Here is a 17,703-nt window from a genome sequence, read left to right on the forward strand (position 1 = left end):
ATATCAGTGCCCCAAGGGTAAGGCAGGACAATGAAACACTACGCTGCTACAGAGAGACGGCATCGTATTATTTGTGATGACTCAGATGCGCAGCCACTGTGGCAGAGTTAGAGGGCAGAGATGACTACGAGGCAGAGCAAACATTCCTCTGAACTGATGAAACACTAAAGTCCCGAGCACAACAAGTCCCAACAAATTAATAAGTCAAGCCTAACCTCATGTATCCAGCCACTAAGTCATTTTTGATCTTATGATGCTTTGAGCACAATGCAGACAGGAAAAGGTGTTGGCCCTGCATGCTGCATCTCAAACATACCCTAACGTGCAGCAGCTTTGCAGGATTTGTCTTACTAACAAACAAAATAAACTAGTCAAGATGGGCGGTCGAGTCCATGATTTACTTAATCCAGTGGCAGATGCCATCTACTTTCATCAGCCTATTAAAATAACAAAGGACAAATCTGTTATGCAACGAAGGAACCCGATTGGCCTCTTTCATAAAAAGGCAAGGGCAGTCTCCTCCAATCAGGATGAAGCTTTTCATTTGAGACGCGTGTGTAGCCGCGTCTGCAACAACCCCAAGAGAATGCCCCCTCTCCTCTAAAGTTGACCTCCATGTTCACTCTCTTCCACTAAAAAGCAAGAGAGAACAGCTTGCCTTTATCATGCAGATACCTTCCCCTTCCAGCTGCCTTTACAATGGTGCCTTACTCATGCTGGCTGCGTGGCTCTCACAAAGGCCTGGCAGCAAAAGAAAGAGCCTCAGCCCTGCGGTCAAACACAAAAGCCACCTGACAGCTGATCTTTTGTGAGATGCTGTGTGTGTGAGAGTGAGTGACTGAGCGTGGGGGTCAGGGTGGAAGTTTGCTCACCATTCCCTCAAAGCCAACTCGGTACAGGTTCTTGGCCCCATTGTCCCACAGTACGTAGGCAGCGCTGTGAGGGCTGGCCGCACTCCAGTCCTGGATCTCTGTCACCTGTGGAGGAAGAGGAGGGATAGGATGAGAAAGACAGATAAGGACAAAGCTGATTATTTTGAGTTTTAATCGTAATTTCATGATAATTTTAGCGTGGAAAAAGGTATTGACTGGCTGTAAATGAACATTAAGAGTTTGGCACACTGTATGTGAAAATACTATATTGACCAAAAGGGGATCATTTTCTTAGTGGGAGCTTTCAGGCAGGTAGTTTTCATCTTAAAACCTCATAATGATAGCGAATATGATACTTTATTGATCCCTGTAGGGAAATTATCTTTTCAAATTGAAGGTTGGAGTGAAGGTTGAACTGCAGAGCAGAAACCCTGGAGCCAAGTAAGTATTCAGTGTCTAGTTCAGAGACAAGAGGATGTCTGCTAACACGAGCTGAACTTAGGTACCTCTGGTTGAGGGGTCCAATGTTTTTGGCCATATACAGGGTAGCAATTAGCATTTTTAGGGTGAGGGTTTTAGTTTTGTGTACCACTGTTTTCCATCACGGTGATGGAGGAGAGCAAAAGTCGTTGGCATGCTGATGTAGTAAATCTATAAGGTAGTGTCAGACGCTCTGTATGCTGAGCCGTCACTGTGTTCCCTAACTGCTGAGAAATATTAGGAGAATCAAGAACAAACTTGATTAGGCTTTGATTCTTGGGGTCACAATTAGATTTTGTTTTAATTCTCCCTGCACTGCAATCTTACAGTCAATGCTAAACTGTTTATTGTCTTATTTTTTTCGCCAGTTGGGAGTAGTTGCAAAATCTCCGAGAATGTTTTAATTAAACTGTTGCAACCAACCACTGTGTTTGTTTCTGAAGACAGAACAAGACACAAGACAAAGTCTAGTCGAGCCAAACCACAGACAGAGCTTGCAGGAAACATTGCTTATCAGAGCAAGGAACTTTAGACACAATAATTTTCTGTCCAAAAACAGTACTACAGGTTTCAGAAGACTCTTCTTCCTTATCGAAAGGGAAATCGATGCGGTTGATATCAGCTTTTTGACAAATAATGAAAATCTGAGCCTGGGTATTTAGTTAGCTGCACCATCTTTGATTGAATTGGGGAAAGTCCTACACATCACAATCCATACTGTTTCCATGAAATAGCCTTCTAGGAAGGGCTGGATCTAAACGGAGGTCAAAGTACGCTTCGGTCAGCAGGCGAAGCATTTTTATTTTTATTATCATGCCAATTTAGCAGATATCTCTGACACATTTTTGGAATATAATGACATTCAGTCCATGTTTTTTAGCCAGAACAATCCCAGCCTCTATTAAAAAGTTCTAGTACTAAAAAGATATTAAAGATATTTTATCTTGATCACACAAGCTAAAAGGTGATTAAAAACAACGTAACCTTCTTCATACAAAGACACACAAACACAAAGCTCTCACATTTTAAATAAACTAGAAAAGTGAACTCAGTAGAGTGCGGATCTCAGCCAGACGGGCTGGCAGCGCTGATCGCAGCCACTCCAGACAATGCAAAAGGCGCAGCTGTGCCTGGTGGCATTGTCTTTCCAGTCTCTCTCACAGCAAAGATGTAGGCAAAGATAGCAAAAATTAGGATTTATTCATTTTGTATCATGTTCAAGTTTGTGGATCATAACATATCAAGTATGGAATTAATTTGCAGATGTTATGGTTCAAATAAAACCAAACTTTGCTATATGGATGTCAGTTTTTGAGCCATAAAATGGGCCAAAATGTGGCCTGCAACAGACTGGGAAAGGCTTGTTTCTAGCCGAGCCGACTGTCAGAAATACCTTCTGCTACATAATTTTGTTTTATACTTGTGGCCCCAACCAGTTATTTAAGGGGAGTAAAAAGTCAGCAGTCAATGACGGCATAAAACATTTAATGTAACAGGTTTTTCTACAATTGTGAATCAACGCAAACAGAAAACCTTGAACATTCATTCATAAATATGCACACAAAATATAAGGCTGGTTGGTCCAGTAGTATGAGAGATTAGCTACTGACAGATATTTGGATGGCAGATACACACAAACATGCACACACACAACCAAACGTGTGATCCCCTCCAGGCTTATGTCTGGTTAAAATATGATAACAAGACGTGCACTACTTGTCCAAAGAGGCAAAGCTAAGGAAAAGGACTAAACGCTGCCCTCCTTCTCCTCGTTTTTTTTCACTGTGGGCTGAAATATTAATGATTTAATAAATCCACGGTTCTCACCTTTGCTCCACTGAACCCCTCAACATGTGCATGCACATTAAGAACATTAAGAATCACTGTGGGTCTATCGTTTGAATCTCTCATCCATTGGTGCAGCATAAAGAGTTTATCAAAACCACAAAAGGCATCCCAACAAACACATCTGTCACTACATTTTTACACAAGCTTTTCTTAAGTTAGCACTTGCTGTATTACATTATGAATAACACTGTACCTGACTTCTGTAGTAAGAACCAGCTCATAGCTTTTGGCTAGAAAAATTGAAGGGCACTGTGAGCCAAGGAAAATGATGTGTTACAGGCATAAATAAGCAATGAGCTATGAATGGGGAACCGCAAAATCAATTCAAATTTTGAAGATGGGGTTGGGATTTTCACACCAGACAATTCTCTCTCCATCACAGGCAGCGCAACGCTTTCATCACATTGAGAAAGTGTCAAGAGCAGAGCTGTATTGGAGTAAATTAATACTTTAATTAAAAGCTGTGCCTTAAGTAAATACCGAAATCAAATCGTTAAATTATTTTCAGGCCCCTTACAGAGGTAATTGATTAATGGGCCTCGGGAGGTAATATTCATGCTAAACTAACGGAACATCTAAGCTGCAGGACATGCAATAGCAGTTTTCTGGAGAGCATATTGCTTACAGCATCATAAAACAGTAATGAGATATGCCATTAAATAACACAGCAAAATGAAGTCTTAAATTGCCTGGAGGGACTCTTAAATTGAATACTCTGGGGTCTGGACCAGAGTCAAAATACAAGCACTTTACAGCACATTTACAGTATAAATCTAAATAGACTGTGCTAAACAAATGCAACCTCATCAGACATTGTATTACTCCCTAATGATGTATTTTAGCCAGGAATAACTTGCAACAAGGAAGTCTGTTTATGGCCTCAGTAAAGATAAATTGGAATCTGTGGAGTTAAACTAAGGAGTGAAGTTTTTTTAGTGGCGCAACTAGTTTCTATACAAATTTACTTCTACTTTTTGATCATTCCCCAACTAATTGTACACAAGTCAACCTCTTGTCAACGTAACTTTAAATGATTATCAAACACATCTGGATTCATTGGCTATAGCTGCTAAAGTTTAGCAATAAGGCTAATTTAATATTTTTCATTTAAAGGTATATTATACACGAATTGCTGGTTACTGTTTGTAAACAGAATCGCCAGCAAAATTTAAACCCAAAATTCACTCACATTAATGCATGAGCTTTGTCCACTTGGCATTTCGCCTGAGTATAACTGCATTTTTTGTTTGTTTGTTTTTTTCAGCATTGGTTTTTTTTTCAGATTGTAGCTTCCTGTTGGATTCATATTGGTTACTGTCTGATACCTAGACTTACTGCAGTAGTTGGTCTTACTTGTGTTTCACAGTGTTCAAGCATATGCCAACTACATACACTCACTGGTTTTCGCTTCTTTTCTTTTTTTTAGCAACTTGTCAAACAAATGAGGCTCCAATTATAAACTGAAAGTTCCTGCTCTGCACAACAGCAGCAGGTGTACAATCACAGAACTGAGTAGAAGTTTCCTTATAAGAGAGTTGACTGCCAAGACGATGGCAGAGGATTTGGTGCCAAAGTGTAAAGTAAAAACACTTATTGGGCAACATTTTGGATTTAAACCCAATGCCAGTAATAAACCTGATAAAAAATAATAAGGGAAAAGGAGTTGGTTAAATTTAGGGTTGCAACTTTATGAGATTTTCTTGTTACGATAATCTCCTCAGAAAATATTGTGGTTTCATGGTATCAGGGTATCACAGAATCATTATTATCAGTTACAATCACCCTAAAAGGAATGAAAACAGAAGTTTTTTTTTCTGCTTGAACAAACATTTTACTATCATTGATACCCCAGTAACATCCCTAAAAAAGTTGGAAGAGTGCACCCTCTCGCCTACAGCTCTTTATCTTACAACTCATTGCAGCTGCTCCTGACTGTCCCAATACTCCCTGCAAAACTTCAAGCTGATCTGCTGTGAACAAATGCCAAAAATGGCCATTGTCTTATTTATAGACACATTTTTGATGAACAACAGCAGTAGTGCAAATCACACTGACAAACACATTGCATTTCATGTGACTACTTCATAATAAAAGAAATTGTTTGTTTTTTTCAATGTGAGGCTACAGCAGTAGGAAGTGTTTGGTTTACATTAGCAGTAATTTTATACAGCACTCTACAGATATTGAGCATCACTGACAAATATCTTGTCCTGCAAAAAGTTCTGTGTAATCAGTAACACTGGTGTTGTTACAATCTCTTTAACCATTCAACCGTGAAAATGTCCTCACCGCGGCCTCCCTACTGGCACCTGGTCGCTACCTTTGTATAGAGTCCTGACCTCACCTGCTAGCTGTGCCCTGGAGCGTCCAGGCAAAGGGCAGGGTTTCTGCAGATTAATACACCGCCATACACCTCAGGGTTGTAAGTGATGATTGAGAGGGATTACTCCTGTATGAGTCTTTACGCTTATTCTTAGGAAAATCCTGCACAGCATATCTTTAAGAAAAAATATGCTGAATTTTTACTTGTTGCTGATTTGTAAATCTCCACTCCTTTTATAAGTGGCAGAAATCAATATATTACTGACAAAGTGATAGGAGACAATATATTGATTTTAGTTATTATTGCAATACACTTTAAAGTAGACTGCAGATAAGTAAAACATTTATATGAACCTTTTTTTTAAAAAGCAGAATAATAATGACATAATTAACTTAAACTTCAGCTTGGACACACACATCTCGGCATCATTTAACCTGACTGTGTTCTCACTTGTCTGTAATACATCCATGCTGCAAACATGTTGAGTCAGGCAGTGCCCTTCCTGTTTTGGTTGAGGCTCCTGCACATTTTAAATCAAATCATATCCTGGGATGCAAGCTTGTTTTTTCCTCTGTAAGATTGTTTAGGGCAAGGGATCTTTGTTTTTCAACTAAAATGAAATCTTTAGGTGCGGTCATGTTCCACTCAGAGACACACGTGGCTGTGGTGGCCTCTGTCAGGCTTACTACACCCTCTCTTACCTCCAGGGATTTATTGTGCACTTTATTGTACAGCTCTGAATTAAGAACAAAAAAGCTGGCTTTGCCTGCATTTTTGGAACTGAGTCATGTTCAGTCAGCAAAACTGGAGAGATGCCTCAACACTTATAACTCACTTGTGAAAGAGGATTTATTGGAAACAATTCCCTCTCTTGGCTTTCATCAAGCACCTTTTAGTTTTCTTTAATATAACTTGCTGCCTCATCCACTGCAGAAAACTAAGTGGCAAGAACCCAGAGAAGCTATCTGGTGATGCAGGAACATATTTGTACAAAAAAGGGAAGTGGACAGAGATGTAAAGATCACATGTTTTTCGCTATATAAGAAAAATAAAGCTGGAAACCTTTTATGAGCACTGGCTCAAGTGGGTGCCTGAGTGCCAGACTTAAGGTACACGTCCACCATACACGACTGCACACCACCAGAAATCCACTCCCATTCATCTTGTATTGGAAACGACTGATTCCCTGCTCAGAGCATGCTGGGATACCTGCGACATGGACCAAGCTGGCGGCGCAACCAGAGGGGGTGACAATTTCAAAAATTCAAACGCATCTCACACCAAAACAGCCACTAGAGCTGCAGCTCCAGTGACTTTCTGAATAGCTCTGCATAAATCCAGGAAATAATCTAAGTGAAACTTTTTGTGGTAGAGAAGGGGTGGGAGATTGTGGATGGATACAAGCGACCTGCAGCATGGCAGATGCGAATTGAGGCAAAATGGTATATATCATGTATAGCGGGCATGCACTGTTACCTGAGTCCACACCTTATTGCCCTCAGTATTTACTGATCCCATATATGTATTGTACATATTCACAGGTCAAAACAGTTGGCTTGGGGAGCAAAAAAAGGCTGAGTAGAGTTACAGGCTTTACTTTTGTGGCTGGCAGCCTACCTTTCCTCTCCTCCCATTGCCTCCATCTTGGTCTTCCCACTGCCAGTCCACTCCTCTCACCACCCGACCACCAGTGAAGATCCCTCTGGCTGTGATTTTCTTTGACTTGCGACGTGACTCCAAAAGTACTCTGCTCAGAGAAAAACAGAGACAATTATTTTCAGTTGGGTTCAGCTTAAATCCCTCATGTTTTGACACTGTCAGAGTGTTCAACAGCAGGTGCTTACAGTGGCTCTGTTTCCACGGATCAATTCACAGTTTTTTCAATTACTAGCAAATATGCATTGCGGAGGGGAAACCAGGGCATCCCTCCAGCTACCTCATGTCCTTAACTGCCCTCCCTGGTGTGCCTACTGCTCTGAAGTCATGGTGTAAATTACTTTCAGCAAATGGGACATGGCAACAGATGAGAAATCTTACTGTGAGCATTTGGTCCTAACAGCATCTAATCTGCTGTATCAGCTGTGCAGTCACTGACAAGCAACACCTCGACTGTCTCAGCATTGGACAACTTTATTATTGATATTTGATGATAGCAAAACAAATCAATCCAGAAACATTTGTCAGACTTGTAAGCAACACATCACTACTGACCCATCTTTTCTGTTCTTTGAAACTGCAAAATAGACTATTTCACTGTGGCTTCAGCATAAAGATGAGTTTCCTGAAGTTGGAAATCATTTGTGACTTTCTGCCAAGGTTGAGCATTTTAAGTGATAGATTTAAGACATTTTAATGCCAATTAAGGCCTGATTTTCAGATTGATGGAGTCAATTAATTTTAAGACTTGTTAAGGATCTGCAGTAACCCTATTTAAGCCACGTTTGCACTTTCACACAGAACCAAACAACTACAGAATCATGCTGCTCCAGTATGTAATTACAGACATCATGCAGGCATCGCTGAAACAAATTAGGCATGACAGGTGTAACGTTAACACAACAGTGTCTGCCTCTAGTGGGACATGTAAGATATGTGTCGGCAGCTCTTTTTTAACAATAACAATGGCATAACATGGCAAGAACAATCATTGATCATCCCTGTTATACTGCTACTAGCTACTTTTTAAATCTACCGTGGTGGGTCTCAAGCATAACACACTATCAATACATCACATCCATCCCACTTATAGCCCCATCCTGCCAGCTGACCCTTTTACACAGATCTCTATTCGGCTCCGTTGCTGCCTCTGTTGCCAGCTTAAAATGAGAGACAACTCAGTCCCCTCATTTCACATTTTGTACCTTATATGCAAAACGGCAAGGCAGCAGAACAGCGCACTGTTTCCCTCTTGAACAGGCGGTGTAAAAGGGGCTTGTGTGTGTGTGCTGGCGGACTCTCACCAAGTGTTTCTCTGTGTGGAGCTCACAGTCCTACAGCAGTATAGTCTCACAAAAGCACAAAGCTTTACAATATTTTTTTTTTACCAATTTTAAACTGTAAAAAACCTTTTTTAAAAAAAAAAAAAAGTCATGTTCACGTGGGAGGTTGGGTGGCGATTACTCTATACATTGATTCATGCCCATCCCTTTCTACTGCCTTTAGGAATGTTATGCAGTTAAATTCAAGGAACACATTGGGAAGCACGTGTCAGGTCGTAACATTACGAATAACAATCATTTTAGTAACAGCACGGCGTTCACACCTTACTGACAATTCCATTCCTTTTCATCCATACCCAACTGCAAAAGCACAGGAAAAGCCATTGGTCAAGTCGGCAAATGCAATATTTTGACATTTTGAAATCACTATAATGCTGTGAGCTGCATTGTTAACTCCAGCTTAGCTACAACCCTAACTGATGAAAAGGTAATAGCGATTAATAGCTGAGCACTAACCATCAAACAAGTGTGCGCCTTGATGGTAGACATGCCAGCTGGATAGTGTAGGTCTAACCAATGCAAACAGCTTGTGGCCTCTAACCACTCCCTCTTCAGCAGTTAGTGACAGAATCTAATGTGGTGTAACAAAACACCCCAGTACGCTGTCGGAGCAGTTTGAGCTGGGGAGACCTCCAGCACCCATTGTGCATTATGCAATGTCTGTCTCGGGGGAAATGCAGTCGTACTCAGTTGAAAAGGCTGCCAGCTGTTGGGCCATGTGTTCATTTACTAAACTATGGTGTTTTGCTGAAATAGGCCTGAAATGGATGAAGCATCATCAAAGTACTGACAGTCTGTGCAATAACACAATCAAATGCAAGTTATGGAATTTAGTGAGTATGCGTACACGCTTAACAGGTCCAAATAATGCATTTAAAGTCTTTAAATCCAATAAGTGGCTCATTTGATCACTTGTTTTTCCTACAAAGCATGAGCTACATTAATCTCTGTGTAGGACATCTTTGAATGTAAAACTGCCTTCAACAATTTGACTTGATCTTGTCTGTACATGAAATAATTGGTAACAATGTTTCCACTTTACACACACCACACCTAAAATATTGTTTCCACTAAAAACTTTCTGCATTTTTATTTCCATCATAAGACCTGACTAAGAGTGGATACGCATCACAACCACCTACACACACAGTGCCACTTTAAGAATTAATGTTACTGTGTACAGATCCCCTGGTCTGATTGCCATTGATCATGCCCTAGTTTCAACTTTGCTCAATGTATGAATGCTTCTGTACCAACTTCCAACATCCTGACTAAAAAATAAACTTAAACAAATTCCATTTGTAGTTAAACTTTTAGTTCGTCAACTTTTGGTGATGCTTGCTTATCTTGCTGACAATGTCAACACTTCCTGACAAGGCTGTACAGTAAAGATACCACTGGCTGCACAGCAAAACACCTTCATACTTAAATGAATGACTGCCCAATCATAGCCAAACTTATAATCATGGTTATTTTTGGTGAATAATAAGATCACAATTATTTATTGATTTTAGTGCCAAAATATGCACTTTATTGTTTAAACAAACTGCTTGCACTTCCCTATTGTGCTATAGTCCTGCTGATGTACACATGTTTGCATCAAAGTTAAACTGGTCCTTATATACTGATCCACAGCGCATCACCTAAAAGCAAAGTATAAATAAAATTGTGCCTAAAATATACGGTTACTAAAAATAAATATGCCATTACAGAATGCAACCAAATGAAAACAATCATTATGGCCACATATCTTTAGCCAGATGGAATGCAACTGCATCGGTTACTTCAGGCTGTCTTTGAGAACTGGATGGATACGTGTCCACCACTGTAATTTTGATTTTTAGCCTACAGCAGTCGTGGTACCATGATGTGCATTACTGTGTCACGGTTATGCTTGTCTTAGTTGGTGTTGGACAAGGACGTTAATTTAGTGAGGTAACATTAGCCATGTGATTCTTCATGGCCTTCATGCATTTACTGTAGATTGTGGTATTTAGTCAGTCATTAGTCATCAGGTAGTTGACCTGAGATGTTTTGCTTTGCAGCACAAACAAAAGTTTCATGCAAATGATTTGGTCTATCCTAAATTTGAATAACTTTCAAATAATGGAATAGAAGATGGGTCTGCATTTGCAAAATTGTGGCAATTTTTTCACAGGCTGATGTAGCATGACTGCTATCCAAAAGTGGCGACTGGCTGGCAGTTAGTTAGGGAGCATTTAATTTGATATGTTGCATATTTAACTGTGTAAAGCCAAACTCGAGACCTTGATTATTTTTCGATTAATTGTGCCGCACTACTAAAATGCATTTATGTCAGATACATGTAGGAAGCGCTGAGTTCATGTAAGTTGTAGTTTTACAAAGAGAAAGACAAAACAATTGAACTCATGCTGGGACATTGCCATTTGAGTGACAGAATGACTGGTAAATAGGCATATAGTGAAAAATAAAGCAATAATAAACACAAAGGATTGCTGCAGCACTCCTGATGAGACTGAATGAAGTGAAAACACTGGGCTGCGCATGTCTAGTGTTATTTGTTACATTATTATGATTAGTAACTTCTGGGACAGTTATTACATACTTACAAGTCCTTTGTACTTAACAGTAAGCTGTCTGGCATAGTAATGTGGTGACAAGTTTTCATTATCTCTGTTCATGATATGCAATCACAATGTTTTCTGCAGAGTCAAAGCTCTAACTTCCCAAATAAGAAAGTCAGCTGTAAAACAGTCTTTTCAATCAATCTGTACTTTGTTTTTTGAGTTTAGAACCAGCTGAAGACATACAATACAATATGAACCCAAAGAAAAATCTGGCATATGTGCTCATATAAATTCTGTAAATGGGAAGCGCTACATTAATATAATTTTTTTAAAAGGTAGGACTGGATCTTAAAATGAAGCTGAGTTGTTGCCTGGCAACTGAGGGCTGGGAGCATAGAGATAGATTCTCTCTGCCTGAGAGGTAGAGTGCACAAAAGACTTCTCAAATGTCACAAATGTCTTTCTCCTATCTGTGTGAATGATGCGCTTCAGTTTCGCTTGTGTGTGTGTATTTGTGTGTTTAGCATGTTCTGTTCCCAGGTTACATGATGGAGAGGAAGGTGTGTGGCACAGGCTCTAGTTATCTGGCAACACCTGGAAGCTGCTTTATATCCTCCTGGATTCATCATTTTCAAAAATTTTCTAGGGATGGGCATTTTAATCTTTTTCATATTCAAGTACTCACATTGAAATATAATCGAGTACTCTACTACTTGCAAAAGATAAAAACTCGAATGACCACCCATGTGAAAATGCAGTTAGAGATTAGGGTAAGCCTACCTTTCTGTGCTGCACAGACTGAAGAGATGAGCTATGATACACAGATTTAACTTAACAATGCTTGCGTTTTGCAGATTTATAATTTTTGCTTTGTGGATCGATACCGATATTTACAGATAATGAGATCAATGTGCCCAAAAATATTAAACTTGTAGCATAATGTGTTTATATTCATTGAACATTAATTTGTTTTCTTTTACAGAGCAAAAAAGAAAAAGTGATTACTCTGTATGTTGAATGAGTATTGACGTCCAAATCAAGTATTCAAGAACTTGAGTACTCATATTCTATGTATCAAGTTGCCATATGGCTTGTCTATATTGCTCGTCTGTCCATCCTGAAAAAGGGATCCCTCATCAGTTGCTCTTTCTGAGGTTTCTTCCATTTTTTCCTGTTAAAAAGGGTTTTTTAAGCGTTTCATCCACAGCAAGGAAAGGGCTGAAGAGGTCATGCTGTTCAGCTTGTAAATTTGTGATTTGTGACATGGACTATATAAATAAAACTGACTTCACACACACACACACACACACACACACACACACACACACACACACACACACACACACACAAACAAAACATAAAGTAATACCGATAGAATAAGAGAGTTGACCAGCCAATCACAACAAAGTACAGAGGTTTTACCTGGCTACCTGTGTCTATTCTATCATTGGTGGGTCTAAAATGAGACACAACCCCAGCAAATGTTGGTGGGTTAACTGACCTCTCACTGCCTGGGGTGGTGATCCTGTAGAACCGGTGTCTCAAGTGATGCTTGTCTCCATGGTAACAGGTTGTGCAAAGGTCGTAATTGGTGCACTCAGCACATTTCCAGCGAATACCAATGATGGGCTGTTGACGGCAGGTGTCACACATGGTTCCATCATGCTTGATGCCTGAGAGGAGGCAGAATTAGTCAGCAGCATTAGCACATTTTGGCTGTATTGTGTGAAAGTATAATTACTGGAATATATTTTTAACATTTTGCTATCAACAATATATAGATTATCTGTGCAAAAAGGAAACTCAAAACACTTTACACACTGAAACTTTACACAATCTGAACTCTGGGGGGGTCACTTTTTCTGACTCCTTTTAGGACACTAAATACTTGTTGTTTACTGAATACGTCCTATAGGCATTCTCGTGTTGTTTTTCTTACTTATATTTTATTTCATTCTCCCATTTTATATGCCATGTTCAAATTAAGATATAAACTAACTAACTAAACATAAATGTATTTTATACAATTTTGAAAATGTTATTTTCTCTCAATGTGAAATCACTAAACTACATTGATATATTTTTGACTCTGAATGTGCATGTCTCCTACATCTCAAATTTCTGTCTGTGACATACATCTGTTCAGACACCATGCACTAGATTGTGCATATTGGTTTTATGCAAATCAGGGTAGCCAGACAGAGGTCTGCATAACAGACAGAATAAATTAATTTAATTGCTGCTTCCAAATGTTTTCTACACTGAAAGTTTTGGAACAACCTGTTTTGTTGCTATTGCTGCTCTGCATGTCTGCATGTAATGCGTTGCTGTGTGTTGCTGCTTCATGCTGCCTGCATGACTATTTGTGCTAAAATGCTGTTTGCTGTTGCTGTATTATTGTTTGTACTGATGCTGTGCAGTTTCTTGCTGCTTTGCATGGCTTGTGTTCTGTCTTGAGAATTCCTGTTTGTCATTGCTGTCTTTATGGCATCATTGTCATGTGAATTGTATCATTTTGCCAACATCTTGCCAAAGGACTACAGTTAAAATTAGCCAGCTGATTAACAGTGGCACATTTACAGTAATGTTGATTAATATGTGTTGTCCTTATATGCATTTTACACACTCTATTTTAGCCTTGTTTTTTATCCGTGTTGTTTCAATGGGTTTTATTTTCCATCTTATGTTATGCATTCTATGTATTCTATTTGTATCCTTATTTTCATCTTACTTTTACAGTTATTATTACTACCGAGTGGCTTTCATCAATGTGAAGATGATTTTATGTATTCTATTCTGATCTTATTTTTACATGTGGGTTTATTATGTCGTTAGGACTTCTATGTCTTTATGTGAGGCACTTGGTGCATGTTATTTCTTTGTTGCAAAGCACGTTGGGCTGCATTTCTTGTATGACAGGTGCTATACAAAATAAGTGTATTCTTATTATTATCACCATGAAATAGTTGGAAATGAACTGCAAAGACTGTGCGTCACTATCGCAATCTAATCTTTTAATTAAAGCAACAAATAATTATGGTTGTCGAATCAATCTCATTCCTGCACTCATCAAAACACCAAAATAAAAGCTAATATAAGGACGAGTGTTTTGAATGTTGATCATAACTCCTTTGCATTAAAAGACTCTTGTCTTAATGAAGCCTGAAGTCCTTGCAAACAAAACAAACTAGTGTAAAGTTACCTGTTGGGGCACTGTCTAATATCCTCACGTCGTAAGCTCCAGAACAGCGGTAGTTAGCAGCCGTCCCATTATCCCAGACAACAACCACCTCCTCTGGACTTTCAAAACTCCTGACGGTGCCAACATGTCCCTCTCCTCCATCCTGCTTCCCCCACTTCCAGTCAGGTCCGCGGACCACTCTTGCTCCAACTCCTTCCATCATCGCTCGGTTATTCCTGCCGGTAGTCATTTACAAAAAAAAATGACTCGCAATGCTAAAAACAATTTTTGCAAGTTCGCAAGCTAGCAGCCGTTGCTAGCAAGCAATCGGTGCTCCGGTGGACAATTTTCAAATGCAAGTGTGAGCAAGTCCTAACAGGAAAGAGACTGGAACAATCCACAAAGCTAGCCTGCTAGCTGAGTAGCTAAGTTAGCTACCTAAGGAGGCTGTTGGAGCCTCTTACTGAAACTATTCCCACAAGCTAACTGCAAGCCAGTGCCTTCTCGGCGTTGCCTTTGGGAATGAAAAACTAATTACCCTAAAAGCCTATTAAGTAGCCATATTGCTAGCTTAGTCAGGTCCGAGTAAGCTGTCTGTCTCTCTCCTCCACTCCACATACAAGAATGCCACCTCTTCAACTTAGCAAGCTAGCGAGCCGAGTTGCTAGCTATCGCAATGCTAGCAGGATAAACCTCTCCCGGCTAGCAAGTCCTTCCCGTGGAGGAAAATGTAGTCCTTTTGGTGATTGCTTATCCTTATTGTAGTTTTCCGTGGCGCTGAAAATCCATCCGAGGTGTTTCTTTTGTCAGTCAGAGATGGTTCCCTGGAGTCAACTCAGAATAAACGCGTCGCCATTATTGTCAATCATCGTTCAGACCTCAGACGAGCAACAACTAGCTACGGAGATGAACGACAAAGCCCGAAGAAGAGAGGCTCGGAAAACAAGCACGAGTCCGGCCCACGGTGCGCGTGCGCATCTGCAATATGGAAACCCAATCCCAGCTGTTTTATGGATGAAAAACATAATCTCCGCATTTAATGGTGATTATACACACTAAGATTTGTGAATTGGCTTCTTTTTTAGATAGGCTATTTCATTTTTTTGGAACATGTGAATGGCACATAGAGCAAATAGAAAACAGAGAATATTTTATTTTTTTATTTTTTTTTATTTTATTTTATTTTTTTATTTTATTTTATTTTATTTACAAAGAGTTATTAGTCGGTCCAACAACCTTCCCCTCTTCATGGGCAGCAAGTGGCCAGTGGGATTATGAAGCAGTAGAAATGTACAGTAAAGTAACAGATGAATAGATTTAATAAAATAATCCCATACAGAACATTAGTAAAGGTAGTGCAAGAACTGGCGCATAAAATAGGCAGAAATAATGAAAAAAAGTTTTTTTTACCCTCCTGAAAGCTATAGATATTTTTCCTTGAGCTTCCCTAAGTGACTGGCAGAAAATGCACGACCTTCCATCCACCAATAAATTAGTTATTAGATTTTAAAACTTTCCTTTTGATGTTTGAGACTGAGAAGTTGAAAAAAGTCACTCTTGTCATGCATGCTGGTTAGTAAGAGGAAACAGTTTATTTTTAGCCAGATTTTAAATGAGACATCTAAAATAAAGTGATTTTGATGAAAAATCACTATTTTAAACTCAGTTTTAGTTTGTTTGGGTTTTTTTTCAGATGGAAGCATTAGTTGCGCATGGTGTGTCCACAGACCATCAGAAATTTCAAAACCCACTGATCATTTCTGTTTTTTAAAGTTTGTAGCTATGATAAATGGTGTAGTTTTGGTGATTTCTAAAGAAAATTAGGTTTTCTTTTTAGATCGGCAGTAAAATAATATATATATATACTTGTATGTTCATCTAAAACCAGCATTGACCTAAAATGTGCTATTCTGCAGGCTATAAATCTTTCCTCATATTCCAAATGTTTATCTCCATTTAAATGTTTTTTGTTTTTGTCAAATTTAGCTTAGTTCATCCGTTTGTTTTGAATGAAGCCATGTTAAATTGTTGAACCCTAGACCTATATAGCTAATTTGCATCTGCATTAATATTAGAGATAGCCTGCTGAATATGCTTTAATCTGATAATAAAAAGTGAATAAATAAATAAATAAATAAATTAAGGTTAAGGTAAACTACCTTTGGAACCAGACAAGCCTCTGGTGGACCTGTATTAGCACAGACTATAGGGCCCCAGGGTAGCAGCATCTCGTTTTTTCCACTCTCTGCATTGTATAAGTATTAAGCAGGGGGTTTACATGATAAAGTGCACCATATAAGCCCAATATGAACTAATAAAGGAGGGTAAACATAGAGTTTAAAAGTCCAGTGTGTAAAACTTTTAGGGATTTAGTGGCATCTATGGTGAGGATTGCCAATTGCTCTCTGAGACAAACAGGCCAGGAGATATAAAACCACAAAAAATACTGAATAAAGCCATTTTAATGTGAATTGAACAATTTGTTTTTCCGTCACTCTCATCATGCACTGCAGTGGCTGACGCAAAAAACAAGAATGTCCCAATGTAGAGGCAGTGTTTGGTTTGTTTGTTCTGGGCCTCTGTAAAAACATGGTGATGCAACATGGCAATTTCTATGGACAAGGACCTGCTCCATATGAAGATATCAATGGCTCATTCTCAGGTAACGAAAACACAATGATCCTTAATTTCAGGTGATTATACATAAAAGAAAACATACTTATTGTAATATTTTCACTCTCTGCCAATATATCCCCCTAAATCCCGCAAACTTAACTCAGGGGCCTTCTCTACAAGTTGGGGCCCAGAGATTAGAGAATTAATATAGATATTGCCTTAAGGCATCTATCATTTCATCATCATTTGAAATGTGCTTTAGGGGAGCATTTTAATAAACACATTCTCAGTTAATTCAATTAGCACAAACTAATTGCCACATGGAGACCTTAAGTGTTTAGGCCCCCTGTGGGTCTGCAGTCCCTGGAGCAGTTGCCAGGTTTTTGATCCAGTTTTTCCATGATTATTTTTCCGAAGCTGAGTGTGTTCAGTGATGCTCATGCTGTTTTTGCAAACATCGATGTAATTGTGTTTTGGCTGAGTTATTCCACTGAAAGCCAGTGGCAGATGAAGTATTCAGATCCTTTAAGTTAAAGTACTAACATCACCCTGTGAAAATACTCTGTTACAAGTACAGCTCCTGCATAAAAAAATTGTAAAAGTAAGTAAGTATAATCAGAACATAAATTTAGTATTAAAAATAAAAATATCCAATGCAGAAAAATCTTTTTTTAAAGGAAGAAAGAACCCCCCCCCCCCCCCAAAAAAAACTCAAAATGATAAAAAAGTAAAATTAAAAAATCATATAAAATAGAAACAATATCCCCAAACTCAAACTTATATAAAAAGAAAAAACCACAAAAATAAATAATAATATTATAAATAATAATAATAA

The 17,703-nt window shown here is 38.9% G+C and overlaps 1 protein-coding gene across 4 annotated transcripts in view; it reads right to left on the reverse strand.

Moving 5' to 3' along the window:
• mib1 (MIB E3 ubiquitin protein ligase 1) overlaps nt 1-15,138 on the reverse strand; it is a 68,406-nt gene extending 53,268 nt beyond the window's left edge. For all 4 annotated transcript variants that reach the window (XM_042497194.1, XM_042497193.1, XM_042497192.1 and 1 more), the window contains exons 1-4: nt 14,274-15,138; nt 12,573-12,744; nt 7,141-7,270; nt 873-977 (exon numbers count right to left, since the gene is read on the reverse strand). In XM_042497194.1, coding sequence (XP_042353128.1) covers nt 873-977; nt 7,141-7,270; nt 12,573-12,744; nt 14,274-14,502 — 636 coding nt within the window. In that variant the 5' untranslated portion in view covers nt 14,503-15,138. The remainder of the gene's footprint in view (nt 1-872; nt 978-7,140; nt 7,271-12,572; nt 12,745-14,273) is intronic.
• Nucleotides 15,139-17,703: the final 2,565 nt, after the last annotated feature.

Source organism: Plectropomus leopardus, chromosome 12 (assembly GCF_008729295.1).
Source record: "Plectropomus leopardus isolate mb chromosome 12, YSFRI_Pleo_2.0, whole genome shotgun sequence".
Taxonomy (NCBI): Eukaryota; Metazoa; Chordata; class Actinopteri; order Perciformes; family Serranidae; genus Plectropomus; species Plectropomus leopardus.